Below are 19,983 nucleotides of genomic sequence, written 5' to 3'. Positions count from 1 at the left end.
CGATGCAGTCAACAAGCCTCAATATTACAGTCTGTTGTCAAGTTATTAGTTATTCTCATCGATCGGCCGCTGGCATTAGCTCGCATGTCAATAGTAAATATGGTACATCTGTCATCATCCAGTAACTACGAAATAAGATTTGTAGTTAAATAAATTCGTGCCTCGAGTTTCACAGCTGAAGTAAATCGCCATATGTTTTGTTCGTTTAATGTCAAATCTATCAGCAGTCAAATTCCAAGCAGAATTTTAATATACTTCTACTCAATATATGTAAGTCTGTTGACAATGTAATATTATGGTACCATCGAGCTGATCTGATGATGGAGACAGGAGGTGGCCCTCATTCCTCCCTCATAGGAACTCTGTGATGAAACAACGCAACCTAGTTGTGGTACTTGTGATTGGGATTTTTAGAATTGTCTCGATCAGTATAAGTTGCCTGTGGAAAGAAAAGTACAGTGATCGATAAAAGCGGCTTTGATCAAAAAAAAATTTTTTTTGCCAAAAAATTATTAACTCTTAAATAAATATTTATATCATAATATAAATTACGGGCACGCAACCCAAGTGACAGATAGAATATATTTCTAACATTACAATATTTCGGGCGCAGACTGGACGCACGCGGCGCGCGGCTTTTATACCTATAGACTTAATAAACCTGATTTGGACGACAGCGGCGGCAGCTTGCCGCGCCGCGTGCGTCCAGTCTTCGGCCTCACAACCGGCGCGTGTGGCAACGCCAAGAACTGAACCCGTGCTGAATTACGCATCTGATGTGATCTGACCTTTAATAGGTGTAATTTGCTAATCGTTTACTGCAGCTTGTGTACTGAATTTATCTTCGCTACACACGATGTTTCACGAGTAACCCAAAAGATTTTAATAGTGTATCCTGATCATATTTAAAGACTAAAATGTCATATAGACTTTTCTAGAATTTGTCTAGTTTCAGAGTTAATGCAAATTGAAATAGATTAACATATTTATATTTTTATGGATCCCTTTCTTTCGCATAATTAAAAGTTATATTTATTAAAACTGACCAGTTTATTATTGACAAAAAAAAAAACGTTTTTTTTTGCCAAATTGACCTAAACCCGTATAACATTTTCTTTTGGCCTCAGAAATGCGTGTTTAAAAGCTTTCTAGGTTCTCGTAATACACCGTGTATACTTGCAACGCTACATGAACGCCCACGGACAGCCATAACATAAAACATTGTATGTAATATTTAAAAACGAGCGTCATCTGACGCATCCTACGTAGCTCTCCCGGCCGATTACTCAGATAACTATATTTAAACCGGCGTACTATATTGAGGAACCTTGGTTTTTTGCATAGGTTAATTTTAACTCTGCGCGTTTAGTTCGAAAATAGTGGGTGGTTAGCTTGCCATGCGGTTTTCGGTTAGAATTATTTTGGCGCATGTAAAAACTAAATTTAACTGGTGAGTGATAACTTTGTTTTCGTCGAATTGTCACGAAGAGCTAATTGTTTGGCAATTCCTATACTACAAAACTATGGAAGGTAGAGGCAAGGAATGCAATCTCCATAGGCAGAACTGATGCAAAAGTGTCAAGTTGTCAGCTCTAAATAATAGTTCTAAATCTCTAGAGTAACTAAGAACATAGGCGTTATTGACGGAGTGAAGTGAGCTGTCTATGATTAGATTTTTTCCAAGTATTCTAGGTATTGTAGCGCCACCTATTTAAGGTTTTTTGATGACACTTTTTGGTATACGGAGATTCCATTCCTTACCTCCACCTTACATATACAAAACGTTGACTATATCGCCACTTTTTGATATTTAACAAATTTAACACATATCAGTGAAAGAATAAGGACCAAAGTCAAATGGCGTTTTAAAAGTTTTAATCATGCGTCGAAAGATGGCAGTAAATTTACTGTGCCTACAAAGTTTTCTTGTACAATCTGCCACTATTTCAAATTCTCTTTGCAAATATACCTGCAACTGATGTGGAGGCATGACCAGTGTTATATATTACTCTTTAAACTGTTAGCAATATTTATTTCTATATCCTACTATTAATATTGAATGTTACCTTTGTTCTAAGCAATAAAAACAAGTAATGTTATAGGTATAATTATAGTTATAGGTATTACGGCTATCACGATGAGTGAAGTAATGGTTTTTTATACGCACAACAAGCGATTTGCTTCATAACAACACCGGTCATGATACTTTTTCTACACGTCGACTGTAATGGTTGAATTAAGATTTCGTATACCAAACTGTAATTCGGTATTTTTCATGTTAGGGCTCCTAACTCAAATATAATATTAATTTCGAAACGGTTTAGTCAACTATAATGAAATTGACCAATCACAGCTCGCCGCGGTCAAGAGGAGGAAACAAAACGATAGCTCAAATTAATTAATTATTTTTAGGTTGTATAGTAGAAACAATTGCTTCACAAGTCATAAACGCACATGTGACACCCTTAATATAGTAATATCCATAGACTACGAAAACCGCTTACCGTTGCTTGTTAGTCTCCATAGGCTACGGTGGCCAAAATAGAGAAAAAAGTATTATTAGTTTAAAGTATTATTTTTGTTGACTCGTAGAAAAAGTATTGTATACAATAGTGATATAATCAAGCTTTTCAATCTCGTACCTCACTTAGGCAACTCAGCAAGCTTCGTTGCGTAAACACGGTGCTCGACTGAAAAGCTCTCTATTATATCAACATTGTATAATATACTATTGGATATAAGGTACTTGTTCTAAATACCCTAATGCACATGTAAGTTTCGGCTTTGTCCAATTTCAAGTCATTTTGCCGAATTTCAAGATAAGTTCCGACGTCTACCACCAGTTTGACCCTGACATATTCGTTAGCGTGTGCTTAACTTTCTATGCATCTCGCTCGTACTCGCATATTACTGCAAGCGAGATGTATAGAAAGTAAGTTAAAACATATTTAAAACTGAATATATCGCGAATTTATTAGGTTAACTTTATATCCGACGTTTCGACTCAGATAAATTCGGTTTTAACACATTGAGTGCCGGGAACCCGCTCGGTTCGTAGTAGGTTTCCTCTACAAAGCGGGAAAACGCTAGAATCGGCTACGCGTGTAGCGCTACGAAAACGTTGATGGCAGTGAATGCGTTAAATATAGTTTGAAATGTGTCCAAAACGCGTTTGAAATGTTATGTTGTCCAATATGTCAGTGTGAAACTGCTAAAGGCAGTCGTGGTAAGGTTATGAATTTATATTTGAAGTATTTTATGCGTAAATAACAACATATTTTCCAATTGTTACAGATGCAGCAAGCTGGTGCAAGCAATATGCACACTCTGGCCCAATCGGCCCAACCACAAATACTAGGTAAGTGTTATTTAAATATTAAGTTTACAAATTCTACAATGATTAGTTCCTGATTGACTAATTGACCAATTAATAGTTCAAGCTAATATTTGGTTGTCTCTCTCCAATATAAACTCTAACCCCCTTATTCATAAACGTCTACTAAAGTTGACAAGACGCTAATAATCGTTTGTCCCTTTCCATCATACCAATACGTCGGAAAGGGACACGATTATTAGCGGCTTGTCAACTTTAGTAGACGTTTATGAATAAGGGGGTAAATGTACTACGTCATTATTTTCTGACGTTTATGGTATGAAATATTTAAGTGAAATATCTATACAGGGTGTAAATTTAGTCGCCTGCAAATAATTTACGGAGTGAATATATAGGTCATACTGAGCATCTTTTACTATGGGATTTGAGGGTTGGCGAAATCGCAAAAAAAAAATTGACACCGCCACCCAAAATGCAGTGCAGGTGACTGTATTTACTCTAGCCATGTGATTTTCCATTTGTTACGATATTTTTCTTATGCTAGATCGTAAGGTGCGTTTAGATCTGGTAAATGCACTGCTGCAGGCCTACCGCGAACCACGTTCGAAGTGTTGCCTCCCTGTCACGCTTACGTACGAATTTACAAGTGCGACAGAGAGGCAACACGTCGAACGTGGTTCGCGGTAGGCCCTCTGGCGCAATTCGCAAGCCCGCATGCATTTGTTTGTAGCGTGACGTGTACAGCTAGAAAATGCCGCGTAAAACAACCCTATAAAAATAAGAAATTTCTTTATGGTTTGTGTAGCTCCATGAACTGGCGCATTGTATACCTAGATCTGGACGCACCTGTTCATAATTGCATGAAAGCATTATGAATGGAATTCAATCATAAAGGGCCATGCACTTTTGCAGCTGGGCTTACAACGATCACAGTCTAGTTGATAAAATAGCCCTTTACCGAACTCGTAGACCTAAGTTAACGTATTTAAGAGGCTGACAACGTATTGAAATGCATTAAAAATTTGCTTTCTAGACAGAGTAGTGCTAAGCGAGCGAAGCACACGGTGTTTTCGCGCGTTACTCACGTCGCGGTATATTGAAACTAAAATCACGCGCTCTTTACTTTGTAACTGAACGTTTGTAGTCTGAGAACGGGACAACTGGGCGTCCCACGCGGGCCCTTTGCGGGACTTATACTCTAGCGCTCCAGAATCGCAACGGAACGGTTGGCAACTAGAGCTAACCGACATCCTGTCCGCAGGTCCCGCGGCCATGCTGTCCGTGGGTGGGTATGGGCGCGGCGCGCGGCCCGCCGGCCCGGCGCCGCCCGTCATCAACTACATGAAGGCCGGCGTGCAGTACCCCAAGCAGCCGCCCCAGCCCCAACAGCCACCCTTACGGCACAAGGTATACACAGAGTGAATGACTTACAACCCCCGACACTAGCGTGTTTTGAGTCGTGTAGTCAGCGCTTTGGAAAATGGCGTCGCTGCGTAGTTGCGCTGAGCAGCAGCCATGGATTTCATTAGACGCCGACGCTCGGGAGACGCTAGTGTGGGGGGGCTTCGCGGACCCCGAACGCATGCTTGACGCTGACACTAACCGCCATATAGCCATTTGGCGGATGGCGTCGGCGACAAGCGTGCATTTCGTTTCCGAGGCGTTAACCATCCGCAGTTACAGACAGTAATGATCTGTTTACACGAGTGCTATAACCAAAACATTTTTTTTTTGTATTTTTCTATGTGTGTAAATTACATGAAATATATATATTTTTTTAAATAAGTCGAAACATTTTTTTTCTATTTAAATGAACTAGCTTAATAGGATTGTCTTTATTTATTCAATGTTGACGTTAAATTGGCTTTAATGAATTTTCGTTAATTAGTCTCGTGTAAACAGTGGATAAAGTTTTTTTCTATGGGCGTTTTTTGTTGAGCTAATATCACATTTTCATGTTTTTACTCAAACTGCAAAAAGAAATTAAATAAGTAGATTCATTTTGGATACTGAGACAATGATGAAACACATGCGATGTGCAAAACCAGATTCTCTGTGGTGATACACGCATGCTGCCTTCCTACTGAAGTCTCTTAAATAATGTATTACCATAACTTAAATAAATAAATAAATATTATAGGACATTATTACACAAATTAACTAAGTCCCACAGTAAGCTCAATAAGGCTTGTGTTGAGGGTACTTAGACAACGATATATATAATATATAAATATTTATAAATACTTAAATACATAGAAAACCCCCATGACTCAGGAACAAAATATATCCATGCTCATCACACGAATAAATGCCCTTACCAGGATTTGAACCCGGGACCATCAGCTTCATAGGGTCACTACCCACTAGGCCAAACCAGTCGTCATAACTTTTATTGTAATATAAATAATTACGAATATTGTAGCAAGTATTGTTCTATAATTTTGTGTAAAATTGTTAAGTATATAAAAGTGGCGAAAGTGCTCTCTAATATTTGAACACGTATATGGAGAAGCAGAATCAAAAGCATCTTTTTATATTTGATAATTTTAATGTAATTTAATTGATAATCTTGATTTAATGTAATGAATAATGTTAATTTAATTTATCCGTATTTTTAATTTAATTCATATTGTTATTTTATTTTTTGTAATTTATATTTAAATATTTTGATTGTTTGTTGTTTTGTGTTTTTGTATTACCTATGGATCTTGTCCGAAATAAATGCTTTTTATTTTATTTATTTATTTATATTCAAAGCACAGCAGAGTAGAATGCCTCAAAATGGTTCCCTGTTAAACACCCCAGCCGCTTTTATATGTGACATTATCTATGAAAAGGGACCTCAGTGCCGGTGGCGCTTACGCCATCATCAACAAAACTCCCATAGTATAAACAGCGCCGCGCTACGCAGTGCGGCATAATGTCACATATATGGTACATACCTTTCTGAAAATAGACTTAGCAAACACGACTAAGGCGGTGGACTGGACGCAAGCGGCGGGCGTCCAGACCGTCCTATCCAAGTCCAGCATTACAAGTTGTGGTTCTGTGACAGCTGGTCCCTCCGCCTGCGCCCGCGGCGCCGCCCGGGCAGCCGCTGCCGCTGGCGGGCGCGGGCCGGCAGTCGCCGCCGGCCGCGCTGCCCGCCGCCGCGCAGCCGCCGCCCGGCGCGCAGTTCCAGCGCCTCAAGGTCGAGGACGCGCTGTCCTACCTCGACCTCGTCAAGTACAAGTTCAACACGCAGCCGCAGGTCTACAACGACTTCCTGGATATTATGAAGGAGTTTAAGAGTCAGACGTGAGTACTATTTCTATATTATCTATGGGGTCATCTATTAATTACATCACACGAATTTCTAGGTTTTTTGACCCCTCCCCCCCTGGTGTGACGTCACATTTTTCGCATTTTTTTTTTTCAACAAAATCGGCGAATCGAATTTGTTACTATTTATATTTTATCTATTTTGGACAAAAGAAATATTAGTAATTATAACACAAAACCGACTAGGAAAGAAAATTAATCGCATAAAACGATTATCGTTCTAAAAACTATCTAGAATATATTTTTTTTTATATAAATACTGGTGAAGTTAAAATGACGTCGCGAAGTTTGTGACTCCCCCCTCCCCTTGTCACAACATGTCACATTTTCTTGACCTCCTCCCTCCCCCTAAACGTGTGATGTAATTAATGGATGACCCCTATGACAGATCAAAATAGATTCTGATTCCGATGGTCTTAAGATGTGTTCCTTTCAATAGATAAAAAGACAATGATGAAACACATGCGATGTGCAAAAACAGATTCACTATGGTGATACACGCATGCTGCCTTCCTACTGAAGTCTTTTTATTTAGATGTAATCAGAAAATATCGAAAAAAACCGGACAAGTGCGAGTCTGACTCGCCCACCGAGGGTTCTGTACTTTTTAGTATTTGTTGTTATAGCGGCAACAGAAATACATCATCTGTGAGAATTTCAGCTATCACGATTCATGAGATACAGCCTGGTGACAGACGGACGGCCGGACAGCGGAGTCTTAGTAATAGGGTCCCGTTTTACCCTTTGGGTACGGAACCCTAAAAACTAACAAAACAATTTAAACAAATGTCAGTATAATCCTCTCAACATAATAAAAAGCAACAAATGTTTACTTTAAAAACGTTTCAGCTTTGCATGTTTGTTAACTGTCTTTTATACGTGTACGTAATAATCTGTGTTAAACTTCAAACTTTATCATCCGTTGGTAAAAACAGCTATAGCCCCTATCACTAATTAGTTTTGTACATTTTACAAAAACACATTACTTAAATTACATTCACAATGACAACTATTCCTGTTGAATCGTCATGAAAAACATGTCAAATAGGTGTCGTACAAAAGCTTTATTAAAGTTTTTTTAATTAATATCATTTTTCTCAAACTTGTGATGAAATGTTGACACGACTTCAAATTAGGTCCGGAAATACTACATAATTATCAGGTGCGATGAGTGAAGATATGTAAAGGATTTTCATACAGCCTTACACACCTAGGCCTGTAAGGCAACCTTCTTTTGTTTTTAAACGTCAAATTATGGCACGTCTTGGCATTCAACCATAAAAAATCTATAAGCAAAATTCTGCCATTATGTTTTTTCTTTTTTTGTCTTTTTTGTGTTTGTTAAATATTATTTCATGGATTCAAAGGGGAACAAACATTTCATTATTTTTGCGCTACGACGCACGTTTTAGGAGATACATCAGCCCCATAAAGTTTTTTTTTCAGTCATGCACAAATCTAATAATAACGAATCATCATCATCAATCATCATCATCATCTTTTTTTTTTAATTATTTGAAAGATTGAGAAAAGCATTATACAAATCTCGGCGTGAAACGGGGTTGCCGGCCGCGTATCCCTACCGACCTCGCTACGCTCGGCCGTCTATATCTACTTGGCCTGCAACCCTTCGTTTCCCGTCCTCTAGTAATGTACTGTTAATACCATTCCGTCGTGGTATAAAAAAAATTAAATCTCTTACCCAAGGCTATCTTCCAGAATTGACACGCCCGGCGTCATCACGCGGGTCTCGAACCTGTTCAAGGGGCACCCGGAGCTCATTGTCGGGTTCAACACCTTCCTGCCCCCCGGATACAAGATCGAGGTGCAGAGTAACGGACAGGTATGTGAATTCTTCTACTTGTACTTTTAAATATTAGTATAGATGCCACGAATATTCAGCAACTATTCAGTGGTCATCATCTTCCTCGCGTTGTCCCGGAATTTTGCCACGGCTCATGGGAGCCTGGGATCCGCTTGGCAACTAATCCCAAGAATCCCAACCTAGAGGGTAAACTAGGCCTTATTGGGATTAGTCCGGTTTTCTCACTATGTTTTCCTTCACTGAAAAGCGACTGTTAAATATCAAATGATATTTCGTACATAAGTTCCGATAAACTCATTGGTACGGCCGGTCAGCCGGGGTTTGAACTTACCTACCTTCGGATTGCAAGTCGCACGCTCTTACCGCTAGGCCACCAGCGCTTCAACATCTTCCTGCCCCGTGCCGAATATTTGGTATTAACGAATATATATTACACCTACTTATAAAGTAGGTGTACTACTTGGTGGTAGCCACACAGTTTTCATAATAAATTTGGCTCACAATAGTGCAGTTTTATGAAATATTCGGCCGAGATATATCTCGCGCGAAATAAGTCGATCGCTACCCGCTTTGTTGCTGATTAGAACTGCTGCCTTTTTTTCAAACTTCGATGTCGCTTTTTATCTTCTACTTAATCCTAATGAAAACCAGTTTATATATACATTTTGCATCCTCTGATAGTGGGTGCCCCAAAATTTGGTTGCAACCCCCAACTTTAAATAAGCTTTCGTTCATTATATCTTTTCTCTCACTTTCGTTCCGGATACATTCCATAATGACATCCACCAACATGTCACACTCGTCACAATTTGGTGACGGCACCTTAAAGCAGTAATTAGAGTCGATGTCCCCCGCGCAGGTGTCAGTGTCGATGCCGTCGCCGACGGGGCTGGGCGGCGGCGTGCTGCTGGGCGTGGGCGCGGTGGGCGGCGTGGGCCCGCAGCCCGCGCACCACCCGCCCGCCCAGCTCGTGCATCTGCTGCCCGTCGCGCAGTGAGTACACCACACACACACGTGTCACTTATGACTTTCTTACAAGCTTTTATTTAGTTTCACCCGACCCGTTGTCTGTCGGTGTAATCAAATCTTGCAAGTTAAATCTGATCCACTTCCCGGTTTCCAATTGATAAGTCGGATGGCAATGCAATATTATGGTACCATAGAGCTGATCTGATGATGGAGACAGGGTGGCCATAAGAACTCTGTGATAAAACAACGCAACCTAATTTGTTTGGGGTTATTAGAATCAGCTCTATGAGTATTAGTCGTCTGTGTAAAAAAATGTAGTCAGCGATAAAATCTTGTGAACAAAAATTAAAATTTTGCCAAAAACTTATTACGACTTGGTAATAAGTTTTTCGTCGGTTAAGAGTGTAAACCTTCTAAATCCATTTTTGTTTTTTTTTTGTACTTTAATGTCTACAAAAATAGGTACAAATTTCTTTGTTTTTAAAAAGGGCTTTGACAGGTTTAGACTATTAACCAACGATATGCAGGATCCTATCTTAAGATTTTTTTTTTCGAGTATCACTTTATATAAAAACGACAAATAATATAATCAAATACATAATTTTAAACTGACTTCTATGATGAAACAAATTACCGTTTGACCACCATGATATAACTAATGGCTGCATTTTATGTTCTGACCCACCTTTACCGCGAAGTCCAGATCGCTCCCTCTCACTCTACCAGCATCTAACCATCTCTCTCCCACAGGTCAGTGAGCAACGCCATAGTCCACAATCTGTCCGTGAGCGCGACGCCGGCGAACACACTGCACCATATATCGCAGGCTCACCAGCAGATCGAGGCGGCCATACATCATGCACCTGGTAAAATACAGATGTAACAAAAATAGTGGGGTTCTTAATCCTTTTGAACGCTTTTTTTTATACTACGTCGGTGGCAAACAAGCATACGGCTGGCCTGATGGTAAGCAGTCTCCATAGCCTTACCGACCCTGACATCCGCACTCTCGTTGAGCTCTAGCAACCTTACTCGCCGACAGGAACATAAAACTATGGGTAGGGTCTAGTGTTATTTGGCTGCGGTTTTCTGTAAGGTGGAGGTACTTCCTCCAGTTGGGCTCTACTCTAGATTTGGAATGACATCCGCTGTGCTGTGCCCTACCACACAAAGCGAGATGACATTCACAGTGCCCATACCTCTCTTTTGAAAGTAGTTTAAGGACGTACCCGGGTCCAATTGCTTTATGTCATAAACACAAACATCACTCAAACGCCAAGTTCTCGGGCGCAAGGGAGCTAATGTAAACCTTACTCGAAAGTGAATAGCTCATAAACCTCAATACTACAAAATGTACTTACACATATAAATTGGACAATACTACCCTTAAAAGCTGTCGAGGCACAAATCCATCTGGGCATCGAAATCACCGAGGACCTGAAATGAAAAGAACATATAACGCTTTCAGGTGCAAGTCAGGGTAGCAATTTAGGGCCTTGAAATTTCATTCTTATGATCAATGACCTGCCAAGCATGCCCCGACATTCTCTTGGCCGGTTTTTTATAAATAGGTCTAGAAAATAGGAAATAAAAATGTGTATTTTAGCGAATTAAAAAGCTTTTCACTGAAGTTTTAATAGACATTAATATAATTCACTATATTAACTGCGAAAACTGAGTAATTGTGTTTTAAACTCAAATGCATAATTTACACGTGTTTACAAAAACATGCAACATGCAACAACTCAGTTAGGTCATCTATCGACCTCTACAGTCGTCATTGTACAATGACTAATGTCATGACACACACTTTTCCCCGTCATGTGGCAATGCGGGCAGACATAGGGAAAATAAACATTAACTATACAGCGGCGGTATCATGGTTTCATTTTTATCACTTGTCACTATGCCTGTCACTTTCGCGCTTACATACTTGTTAGAACGTGACAGGCATGTTGACAAATGATAAAGAGCCGACCATCTTAGCCCTACAGGTATATGTTGACCTCCGTGCATAGTAAACAAATACATTAATGTTTGTTGGTTAGTATTATCAACACCGCTCCTATTTTTAGCTGATTGCGACGAGATTAAACATGACGAATCTATAAAGGTTCCGTTTTTTGCCATTTGGCTATGGAACCCTAAAAAGGAGGATTAAGCTTGACTTCTATAGCTAGATAGAATACTCTGTATTGGCACACCTCAGTAAAAAGATACAAGAAAATAAACAATCGATTAAATGTATTGGCAGACACTACAGGTGGTCTTATCGCCAAAGAGCGATCTTGTATATGTCGAGAACATATATTTTCTTTCTTGATCAAATTCTTTATTACCACACCTTTAAAAATAATCTAATTAGTATGTAAATTATCCGCAACACAGGCTTCGTCAGGTGGCCACAGATGTTTTTTTCTTTATTTTACTAAAAAGTAGTATTTGTTTAATATATTAGTACCTATAAAAAACATGACTCATTTTGTATTGGATTTTGACGCTCGATTTTATAACTAGGGCATAAAGTCATAACGGTTTATGCACTTTGAAAATTCGGCCATCCAATTACAATATTTAATTGAGACCCAAAAAGCTGCTAAATGAATAAATTAGCATATTTACTATATGTTTGTGCGATTGTAAGTGGGTGTCGGAGTAAACAGAGATAAGGAATGTGAAGTGTGTGTGATCGGTGTGAAGTTTGTATGATAAACCTGCGTAATGCGTATTATGTCGGTGAAGTTAAAATATCTTCTGTACCCCTAGTGTAAATAAATTCGATTTCGAAACGTGACGTACGCGTTTGCGTTTAGTCTCATTTTGTATTGGATTTAGAAAGAGCGCGCCAAGCGGGACGTTTTGGAAACTCAAAATCCTATACAAAATGAGACTTAACGCAAACGCGTTCGTCACGTTATGATGTCGATCAAATTTACACTAGGGGTACTGTTGTTTCTTTACGATAAAAAAATACTTTGTTTACTTCAATAAATTTAAGTTTGTATCCGATTTAAATAATGTAAAAAATGCCTCATGGCATTAAGTCCGCCATTTGTGGGATAGGTAGGTGTGGGGTTTGACTGCACGATTGGCTCGAATTCGTGAGCGTGACACCGCTGTACTGGCCCGATTATTATTGTCCGTAAGGCCCGTCCTTAGATATATATGTCAATGAAATAAGACAACTGTCTGCGCCCGTAGCCGTAGGTAACTTATTACACGTGGGACCGCGATAAAAACGCTTTCAATCCGCCGACCGCGCTCAATGTGACATCACCGCCTTGCTACCGACCCGCTCCGGAACGCTTCTGCGTCAATGTGATCACCATGATCATAGAGAAATAAGAAGTAATAGAGTGCTCACTCCATACATCAGTTTTGGTACCAAAAAGTATTATTTTCGCAGTCGACATCTAGCATCGAGTAGCGGAACTCTCAGTACTGCTACTCTACAATAGATATCGCGGCAAACAAAAAGTCCAATGCTCAACGATTTTCAGCTAATATTATAACCAGAGTAAGCGTAGGAGTTGAAAATAGAGTTCCGGTTACTCTGGTTATAATATTAGCGGAAAATCGTAGAGCATTAGACTTTTTGTTTGCCACGATATCAATTGTCGAGTAGCAGTACTGAGAGCTACTCGATGCTAGATGTCGACTGCGAAAATAATAAACATTTTGGTACCAAAACTGATGTATGGAGTGAGCACTCTACTTGTTATTTCTCTATGCCATGCCCCCCCCCCCCCCCCCCAACAGCAGTACAAGAGTGTAATGTTGCAGGCACGGTGGCGCCGCCCGCCGGCTCGGGCCCGCACGCCGCGCCCGCGCCGCCCGGGCAGCCCGTCGAGTTCAACCACGCCATCGAATACGTCAACAAGATCAAGGTAATAACGGGACTCCCTCTGGTCGCATTACAACTTCTGTTTTATTTTTAATTGTCATAACAGTTTATGCACTAAATTGTAAGGTTATAAAAATCTTTAGTCAGAATTTATTCCCGAGTATAACTGGGTTTTTGTTATAGATGAGTTATGTCGTAGTTTTTATAGTCATTAATTTAATTCGCATAAAATTTTAGGTTAGGTATGCACAAAAAATATATGACAACTGCTATGTATGTCATCAAATATTATGGCTAAAAATGTATGTCACAATATAATATGACATTTCACTTGTATGCGCAATGATGATTTTGCCACAAGTTGCTATGCGTATCAAAGATACGACTTAAATGTATGCAACCCAATATGGACCCTCTAAAAACTCCCTGATACATCCCCAAGGAACTCTGGCTACGCTACGGCAAAGATACATTGATTAAGATGTATAAAATCTAAGACAACTTTGTGCTTTGAATTTCTTACCTGATACGTCCTTTTTCCAATAACTACTTCCAATGATGAAACAAATTACCGTTTGATCACCATGATATAAATAATGGCTGCATTTTTATGTTCTGAACTCCCCAGAAAACTTCCAATTAACCCTTCCAAAACCCAATTTAACCCTGAAATTGTTTACAGTCGCGGTTCTCCCGTCAACCGGACAAGTATAAGCGTTTTCTGGAGATCCTACACGCGTATCAGAGAGGCCATAGAGATGTGAAGGAGCCTCAGGCAAAACAGCAGACGGAGCAGGAGGTGTACTCGCAGGTTTGTGCTTTTTATTAAATTAGGTGACTGGTTTCTTATACGGGTGATTTTGTTATACCCAAGGCCAAAAGTATGGAAACAAGGTTATTTTCTTTAATATCTCATGTTTCTGTCCTTGTTTTATAATAGGGTTGTTTCCAATTTTTTGAAACGCTTGTATTACGTTCTATATTAACTAAAAGTTGTCCTAAAATTCAACTTTTATACTAAAAACGGCTTTAAATATGTTAAATTAACAAAATATATTTTGATAGATGCTTTCGCGCCCAAAACGCTCTTTGAAAATTGTGTGACGTCACAGTTTACGGTTTGACACGTAACTACATACACACGTAGAAGATACGAACTGTCAACTGACATTTGTCATTTGTTGCTTATCGCCTAACTGTCAACAGTGTCAATCCGAGAGTTGTGACGTCATCAGAATCTTCAATGACGTTTCGAGTTTGGTCACGTGACGTGTGCCAAAAGATATTTTAAATTCAATATTTATAAAAATATGGTCATTACAGGTCCCCTAAAAGTAGTTTAACACGTTCTTATAATCCAAAAGAATTTATTGGGATACAATTCTGCCCTAAGATTTGTAGATGGAAACAACCCTATTGTAACCTAAAATTTGCACAAAAGGTTAAAAATACTCGTTAAATATAACACGTTACAAAATATTGTCAAAAACATAAAATAGGAAAAAGTAACATAATTGTACCACTTTAATTGCTCTGAAAATATCATAGCCACAACTTGAGTAATTTATTTTTAATATTTTCTACTATTATATTTACCATTTTGCTTCGAGCAACACCGGCTTCCGACACGTCGGAAGGGAGGAGCCCAAGCGATATCTTACCGTACAAATCATTCTGCCATTTTTTGCGGGGGGAAACGTGCACACAGTCGCACTTCTCACTCCCTACATACAAAATCCAATCTGTAATGACGACACAAATACATAGAAAGTGACACACGTCAAAGACAAGTCTTGCACACCTCGATCTCTTTTTGTGTACGGACGAGTCACAACATGCACCGCCATAAGCACAGTTAAAAAAAAAAAATTAAAATATATTTTACAGTACATATGGGGCTACTTTATAGCACTAGTGCGACAAGTAGCATATTATGTTACTGTGTCGAACATTTAAAGGGCCATATGTACTGTAAAACGTTGTACGATACATGTGCGAATAGGTAATTCGCAACTCGTGTCGATTTAAAACACTCCCTTCGGTCGTGTTTTAATTTATCGCCACTCGTTTCGAATTTCCTATTTTTCGCACTTGTATCGTAATGTACTATATTTGCATTAAGTGTGGTAAACATTAATGGTCATCTTTACATATGTAAAATTAGATCACACACTTAGCTAATAATAAGCATGCAATTTTTTTTTATATACACTAACAACTATATTTAGTATAAGTACTTACAAACATGAAATAATTTAAAAATTTGTGCCTATGCTTCGGCAGAGGGGAAATAGTACGAATGCCGTCTCCCTTCCCGGTGTTGCTCGAAGCCATTTTGTTTCTAATGAGCAGGGGTCGGACAAAAAGTGCTAATGACGTCAAACCACTTATAGGATGATTTCAAATAGTATTTTTGATTTTCATAAACAATTATCACGTATCATTTATCAATCTCTTTATTAAACGATATCGCCACTTGAAATGAGTAAGTACGTTTTTGACTGACACATTGTCAATCAGATGAACAGTCAGCGTCAAATACTTCGTAGCAGTCAAAGTGGCCAAATAGTTCGGTACACCATACTAAATATATGGTGTACCGAACTATTTGGCTACTTTGACTGCTACGAAGTATTTGACGCTGACTGAACAATAATTTGACTTCGTTATTGTTTAGCTATTGTATCCTCACGATTATATTTAGCTAAAATTTATATTTACTAATATATAAGAAAACGCTCTAAAATGTCATCGTTACTCGAATATTGTGGCAATTTTCCGTTTTTGGAGGTACGTGACAAACACGTATACTGCTAATCTTACCTACTGTTCCCACTTTTGACTATTAAACCTATTTATCTGAGGATCCCACAGACTTGTTCTAACTAATTTCAAATAATTATACCTTATGGTAACAAGTTTCGTGAAATTTATTTTATTCACTACATCACCCTACCACCTGTATTATTAATTCCATGGATTTATTTACGATTATTTTGTTACTTCATTAATACTACTTTGTTACTACATGTCACACGGAAGTTTAAATACAAACTCAAACATCATCCTGTGTGCAAGATTAAGTACGTCATTTTTACGTCATCCGCACTTTTTGTCCGACCCCTGCTAATGAGTAGTATAATATACTACATCGCTTAAAAATCACAATTTTCTATTAAAATATAAGCTTGTTTCCATACTTTTGGCCTTGGGTGTATACTAACCTCTCAACTTCTACCATCACGATACCGCGTCGGCAGTAAACTTACTTCAGCCTCTCGCCATCGCCAAACACTAGCTCTCAATATCGCCGCACGTGAAATTTGAAATGCTTGAGAATTGGAGGCTTTTGTCATTTCAAAAGTGCGGAGAGATTATATACATTCAATATAAATATGATCGAAAATGGTGGTACGTTTGAAAACTTTTTCTGATAATTTGTTCTGTTAATCTTCGTTTTTGAATAACTTATTTAACAAAGTTACAGTTTTAAATTACACAAAATAGTACATTGTGCAACGAGGGGGTAAATGAAATTTTGGAAACGAGGGTGGTTGCAATAGACCCTAGTTTGCAATATTCTTACCTCCGGAATTACACACAATGTTTTTCATCACACTTGCGAAGAAAAAACTAAATTAGATAAATAATTCTTAAATACGGTGCACATAGGGTGACATAAATCAAACATTCGTCCGCCATATTGTCAACCACGATTGAAAATTATCTAATAATATTTTAAAGGGCTATTAAATTAATCAACCTGAATATTTTAAAACAAACAAAAATATTAAATTGTAAACATCAGTATTTTAAAAGTAAAACTCATTTACGCTACTTGGTTTGTATTAGTGACATAATTTAACAATCCAATCCATAACTCCCACGGGAACAATACATATAAATAAGCCTTTGTCCTTCATTACACCTGCATGAAATAAGATCTTTTTCGAGTGATGAAAATAATAAAAATTGGTTACTTACTATCATACATTTCATCTACTTATCCATTTTCAAATCACTACGAAATACTCAAAAATCTCTTATTCCTAGGTACGCGTTGTCCCGGTATTTTGCCACGGCTCATGGGGGCCTGGGGTCCGTTTGACAACTAATCCCAAGATTTGGCATAGGCACTAGTTTTTACGAAAGCGACTGCCATCGGACCTTCCAACCCAGAGGGTAAACTAGGTCTTGTTGGGATTAGGCCGGTTTCCTCACGATGTTTTCCTTTACCTAAAAGAGACTGGTACCAGCGCCTTTTCCTAGGTAACCCTAGGTACCCATTAATGATGAAACAAATTACCGTTTGACCACCATGATATAACTAATGGCTGCATTTTATCTGACTTCATACACCTCCATACACCACCATTCTAACACTGTTCGAGTTGTAAATAGTTTTCCCTGGAACAGGTGGCGAAGCTGTTCGAGAACCAGGACGACCTGCTGGCGGAGTTCGGGCAGTTCCTGCCGGACGCTAAGGCGGTGACCAAGCCGCACTACCCGCCGCACCCGCGCACGCCTCCGCTTATGACGCCCCAGGTAATATTGCTACTTCTTGTTTGTATCCTACATACCGGGGTTTCTTAAGACTAAAGTGGGGGACCCGCGCGTAATCGCCTTTTTAACCGCTTATATCTGCTTAAACTCAAGTTTTCCTAAAAAAACACCCGTCTTTATGTGTAACTATAGTGATAAGATATAAAACTTCGAATGTCGATTTTTTTAGGAAAAAAATAGTTTTAGCCGATATAACAAAACACGTGCTCATTATTTTGTGCTGCTTTCAAACATATACTCAAACCAGCCATTAACTAGCAAGTTGCTTGAGCATCACTTTCTATAGGAGTTAGAAGATTTAGTAACTTTTTAGTACTTCGGAGGACAATTTCTCCCAATAGGTTGAGTTTGGGCAGCTAAAAAAAAATACGTGTCCGTTATTTTAGACTACTCTGTAACATATATCAAAATGAATCAAATCGGAGTCGGACAGTTGGGTACCCTTCCTTGTAAGAAAATTGCTTGAGCATCACTTTCTATAGGAGTTAGAAGATTTAGTAACTTTTTAGTACTTTGGAGGACAATTTCTCCCAATAGGTTGAGTTTGGGCAGCTAAAAAAAAATACGTGTCCGTTATTTTAGACTACTCTGTAACATATATCAAAATGAATCAAATCGGAGTCGGACAGTTGGGTACCCTTCCTTGTAAGAAAATCGGACGTGATAATAACGGCTGTGGGTTCCAAACAGGTGTATCTAATTATAGTTCTTTTTTTTTGTATTAAAAAAAGGTAAACAATTTTTATTGAACAACGCTGTTTTAAAATCAGAAACTTACTTATTAAAGCAAAATAATGTCAATTATCTTATATGATTTATAATTGTTACATATTTGCCACGACTTATTTTAAGTGTTTTTCAATAAAAATACATATCAAAATAGCTTACCATCATTCTAATACTAAAAAAACGGACTATAATTGGATTTGGTGAAGGAAAACATCGTGAGGAAACCTGCAAGCATCTGAGAAGAAGTTCAAAGGTGCATGTGAAGTCCCCAATTCGCATTGGGCTAGCGTAGGGACTATAGTCCAAGCCCTCTCGCGCATGAGAGGAGGCTTGTGCCCAGCAATGGGACGTATATAGGCTTAATTATTATTATTAATTGGATACATCTGTTTTGAACCCACAACCGTGGCTTCGGCTGTGGAATGGGCTTCTGTAGCAATTGCAACTTATTATTGTATAAAAATCAATGCAGTAGCTAAACGCAGCCGTCGGGCTCGGCTAGTATTCGGAGGCTTTTTAAAAGCACCAATAGGAGCGCTCCACATATTCTGTATCGCGGCCAATTAGAAGCATCTAAATTTAAACTATCTTTTTGTACTGATTATATATTGCAAATCACTCTTTCATCATCCTCCATACTATCAACACCCACTTTCTACATTGAACCGTTTTGGCAAGAACCCTTCTAAACCCTTTGGAAGATTATACTTCACTTTATTATCAATCGAAATTTTATTTGAGTCGTCGACATCCTGACCTGCACGGCGGCTACAGCTTCCAGCCGAGATTTCCCGAGGGGGTTCTTTAAAAAATGTGTACATGTTTTTAAAGGGTCGGCAACGTGTGGTATTAAAAAAAACTAGTCTATATTGAAAGTGTGGTGGAGATGGGCTCTCGTGACCGTGCGTGTGTGTGTTGCAGCCGCGGCCGGAGCCGGAGCCCGAGCGCTTCCCGCCCGCGCCGGCGCCGTCGCCGCCGCACGCCGCGCCGCCGCAGCTCCTGCTGCCGCAGGTGTGTACCGAGCCCGATACCAGGGATCGGAACCGGTTTTTTGCAAAAACATCGAAATAACCATATATTTCGGTGTGTTTTATACTCAAAATGTAGGACTCAGTTGTGTTTTTAGATAACCACTTCGTATTATTAGATTGCCCGATTAGGAATGAAATAATTAACAAAGAACGAAAAAATACCGGTTTCCGATCCCTGCCCGATACTTTGATGTCTTAAGGCGCATAGGGCAAGGCATTCTCCATACAAACCTTGTGCAAGTTCTATTCGTTAGTTTTGCCACTATAGCCTTTAATTTAATTTTTTGCTTGTATTTATTGGATATACGCAGAACTTGATGTAGACATTTTTCTTTATTTAAAAAAATAAAAATACAAATACACAAAA

The 19,983-nt window shown here is 38.9% G+C and overlaps 1 protein-coding gene and 1 long non-coding RNA gene across 2 annotated transcripts in view; one reads left to right on the top strand and one right to left on the bottom strand.

The window, feature by feature from the left end:
• Positions 1-19,983, bottom strand: part of LOC133532138 (uncharacterized) — a 245,128-nt gene that overhangs the window by 138,318 nt on the left and 86,827 nt on the right. The window lies entirely within an intron of this gene.
• The window catches only part of LOC133532062 (paired amphipathic helix protein Sin3a), a 62,477-nt gene that overhangs the window by 11,637 nt on the left and 30,857 nt on the right, over positions 1-19,983 (top strand). The window contains exons 3-12 of the mRNA XM_061870551.1: positions 3,295-3,358; positions 4,596-4,741; positions 6,390-6,631; positions 8,375-8,498; positions 9,340-9,473; positions 10,200-10,315; positions 13,233-13,336; positions 13,976-14,104; positions 17,710-17,838; positions 19,507-19,596. Of these exons, the coding sequence (XP_061726535.1) occupies positions 3,295-3,358; positions 4,596-4,741; positions 6,390-6,631; positions 8,375-8,498; positions 9,340-9,473; positions 10,200-10,315; positions 13,233-13,336; positions 13,976-14,104; positions 17,710-17,838; positions 19,507-19,596 (1,278 nt within the window). The remainder of the gene's footprint in view (positions 1-3,294; positions 3,359-4,595; positions 4,742-6,389; positions 6,632-8,374; positions 8,499-9,339; positions 9,474-10,199; positions 10,316-13,232; positions 13,337-13,975; positions 14,105-17,709; positions 17,839-19,506; positions 19,597-19,983) is intronic.

This window comes from Cydia pomonella, chromosome 26 (genome assembly GCF_033807575.1).
Source record: "Cydia pomonella isolate Wapato2018A chromosome 26, ilCydPomo1, whole genome shotgun sequence".
Lineage (NCBI taxonomy): Eukaryota > Metazoa > Arthropoda > Insecta > Lepidoptera > Tortricidae > Cydia > Cydia pomonella.
Note: the sequence above shows the minus strand (reverse complement) of the source record. Positions and strands in the feature narration are given on the sequence as shown.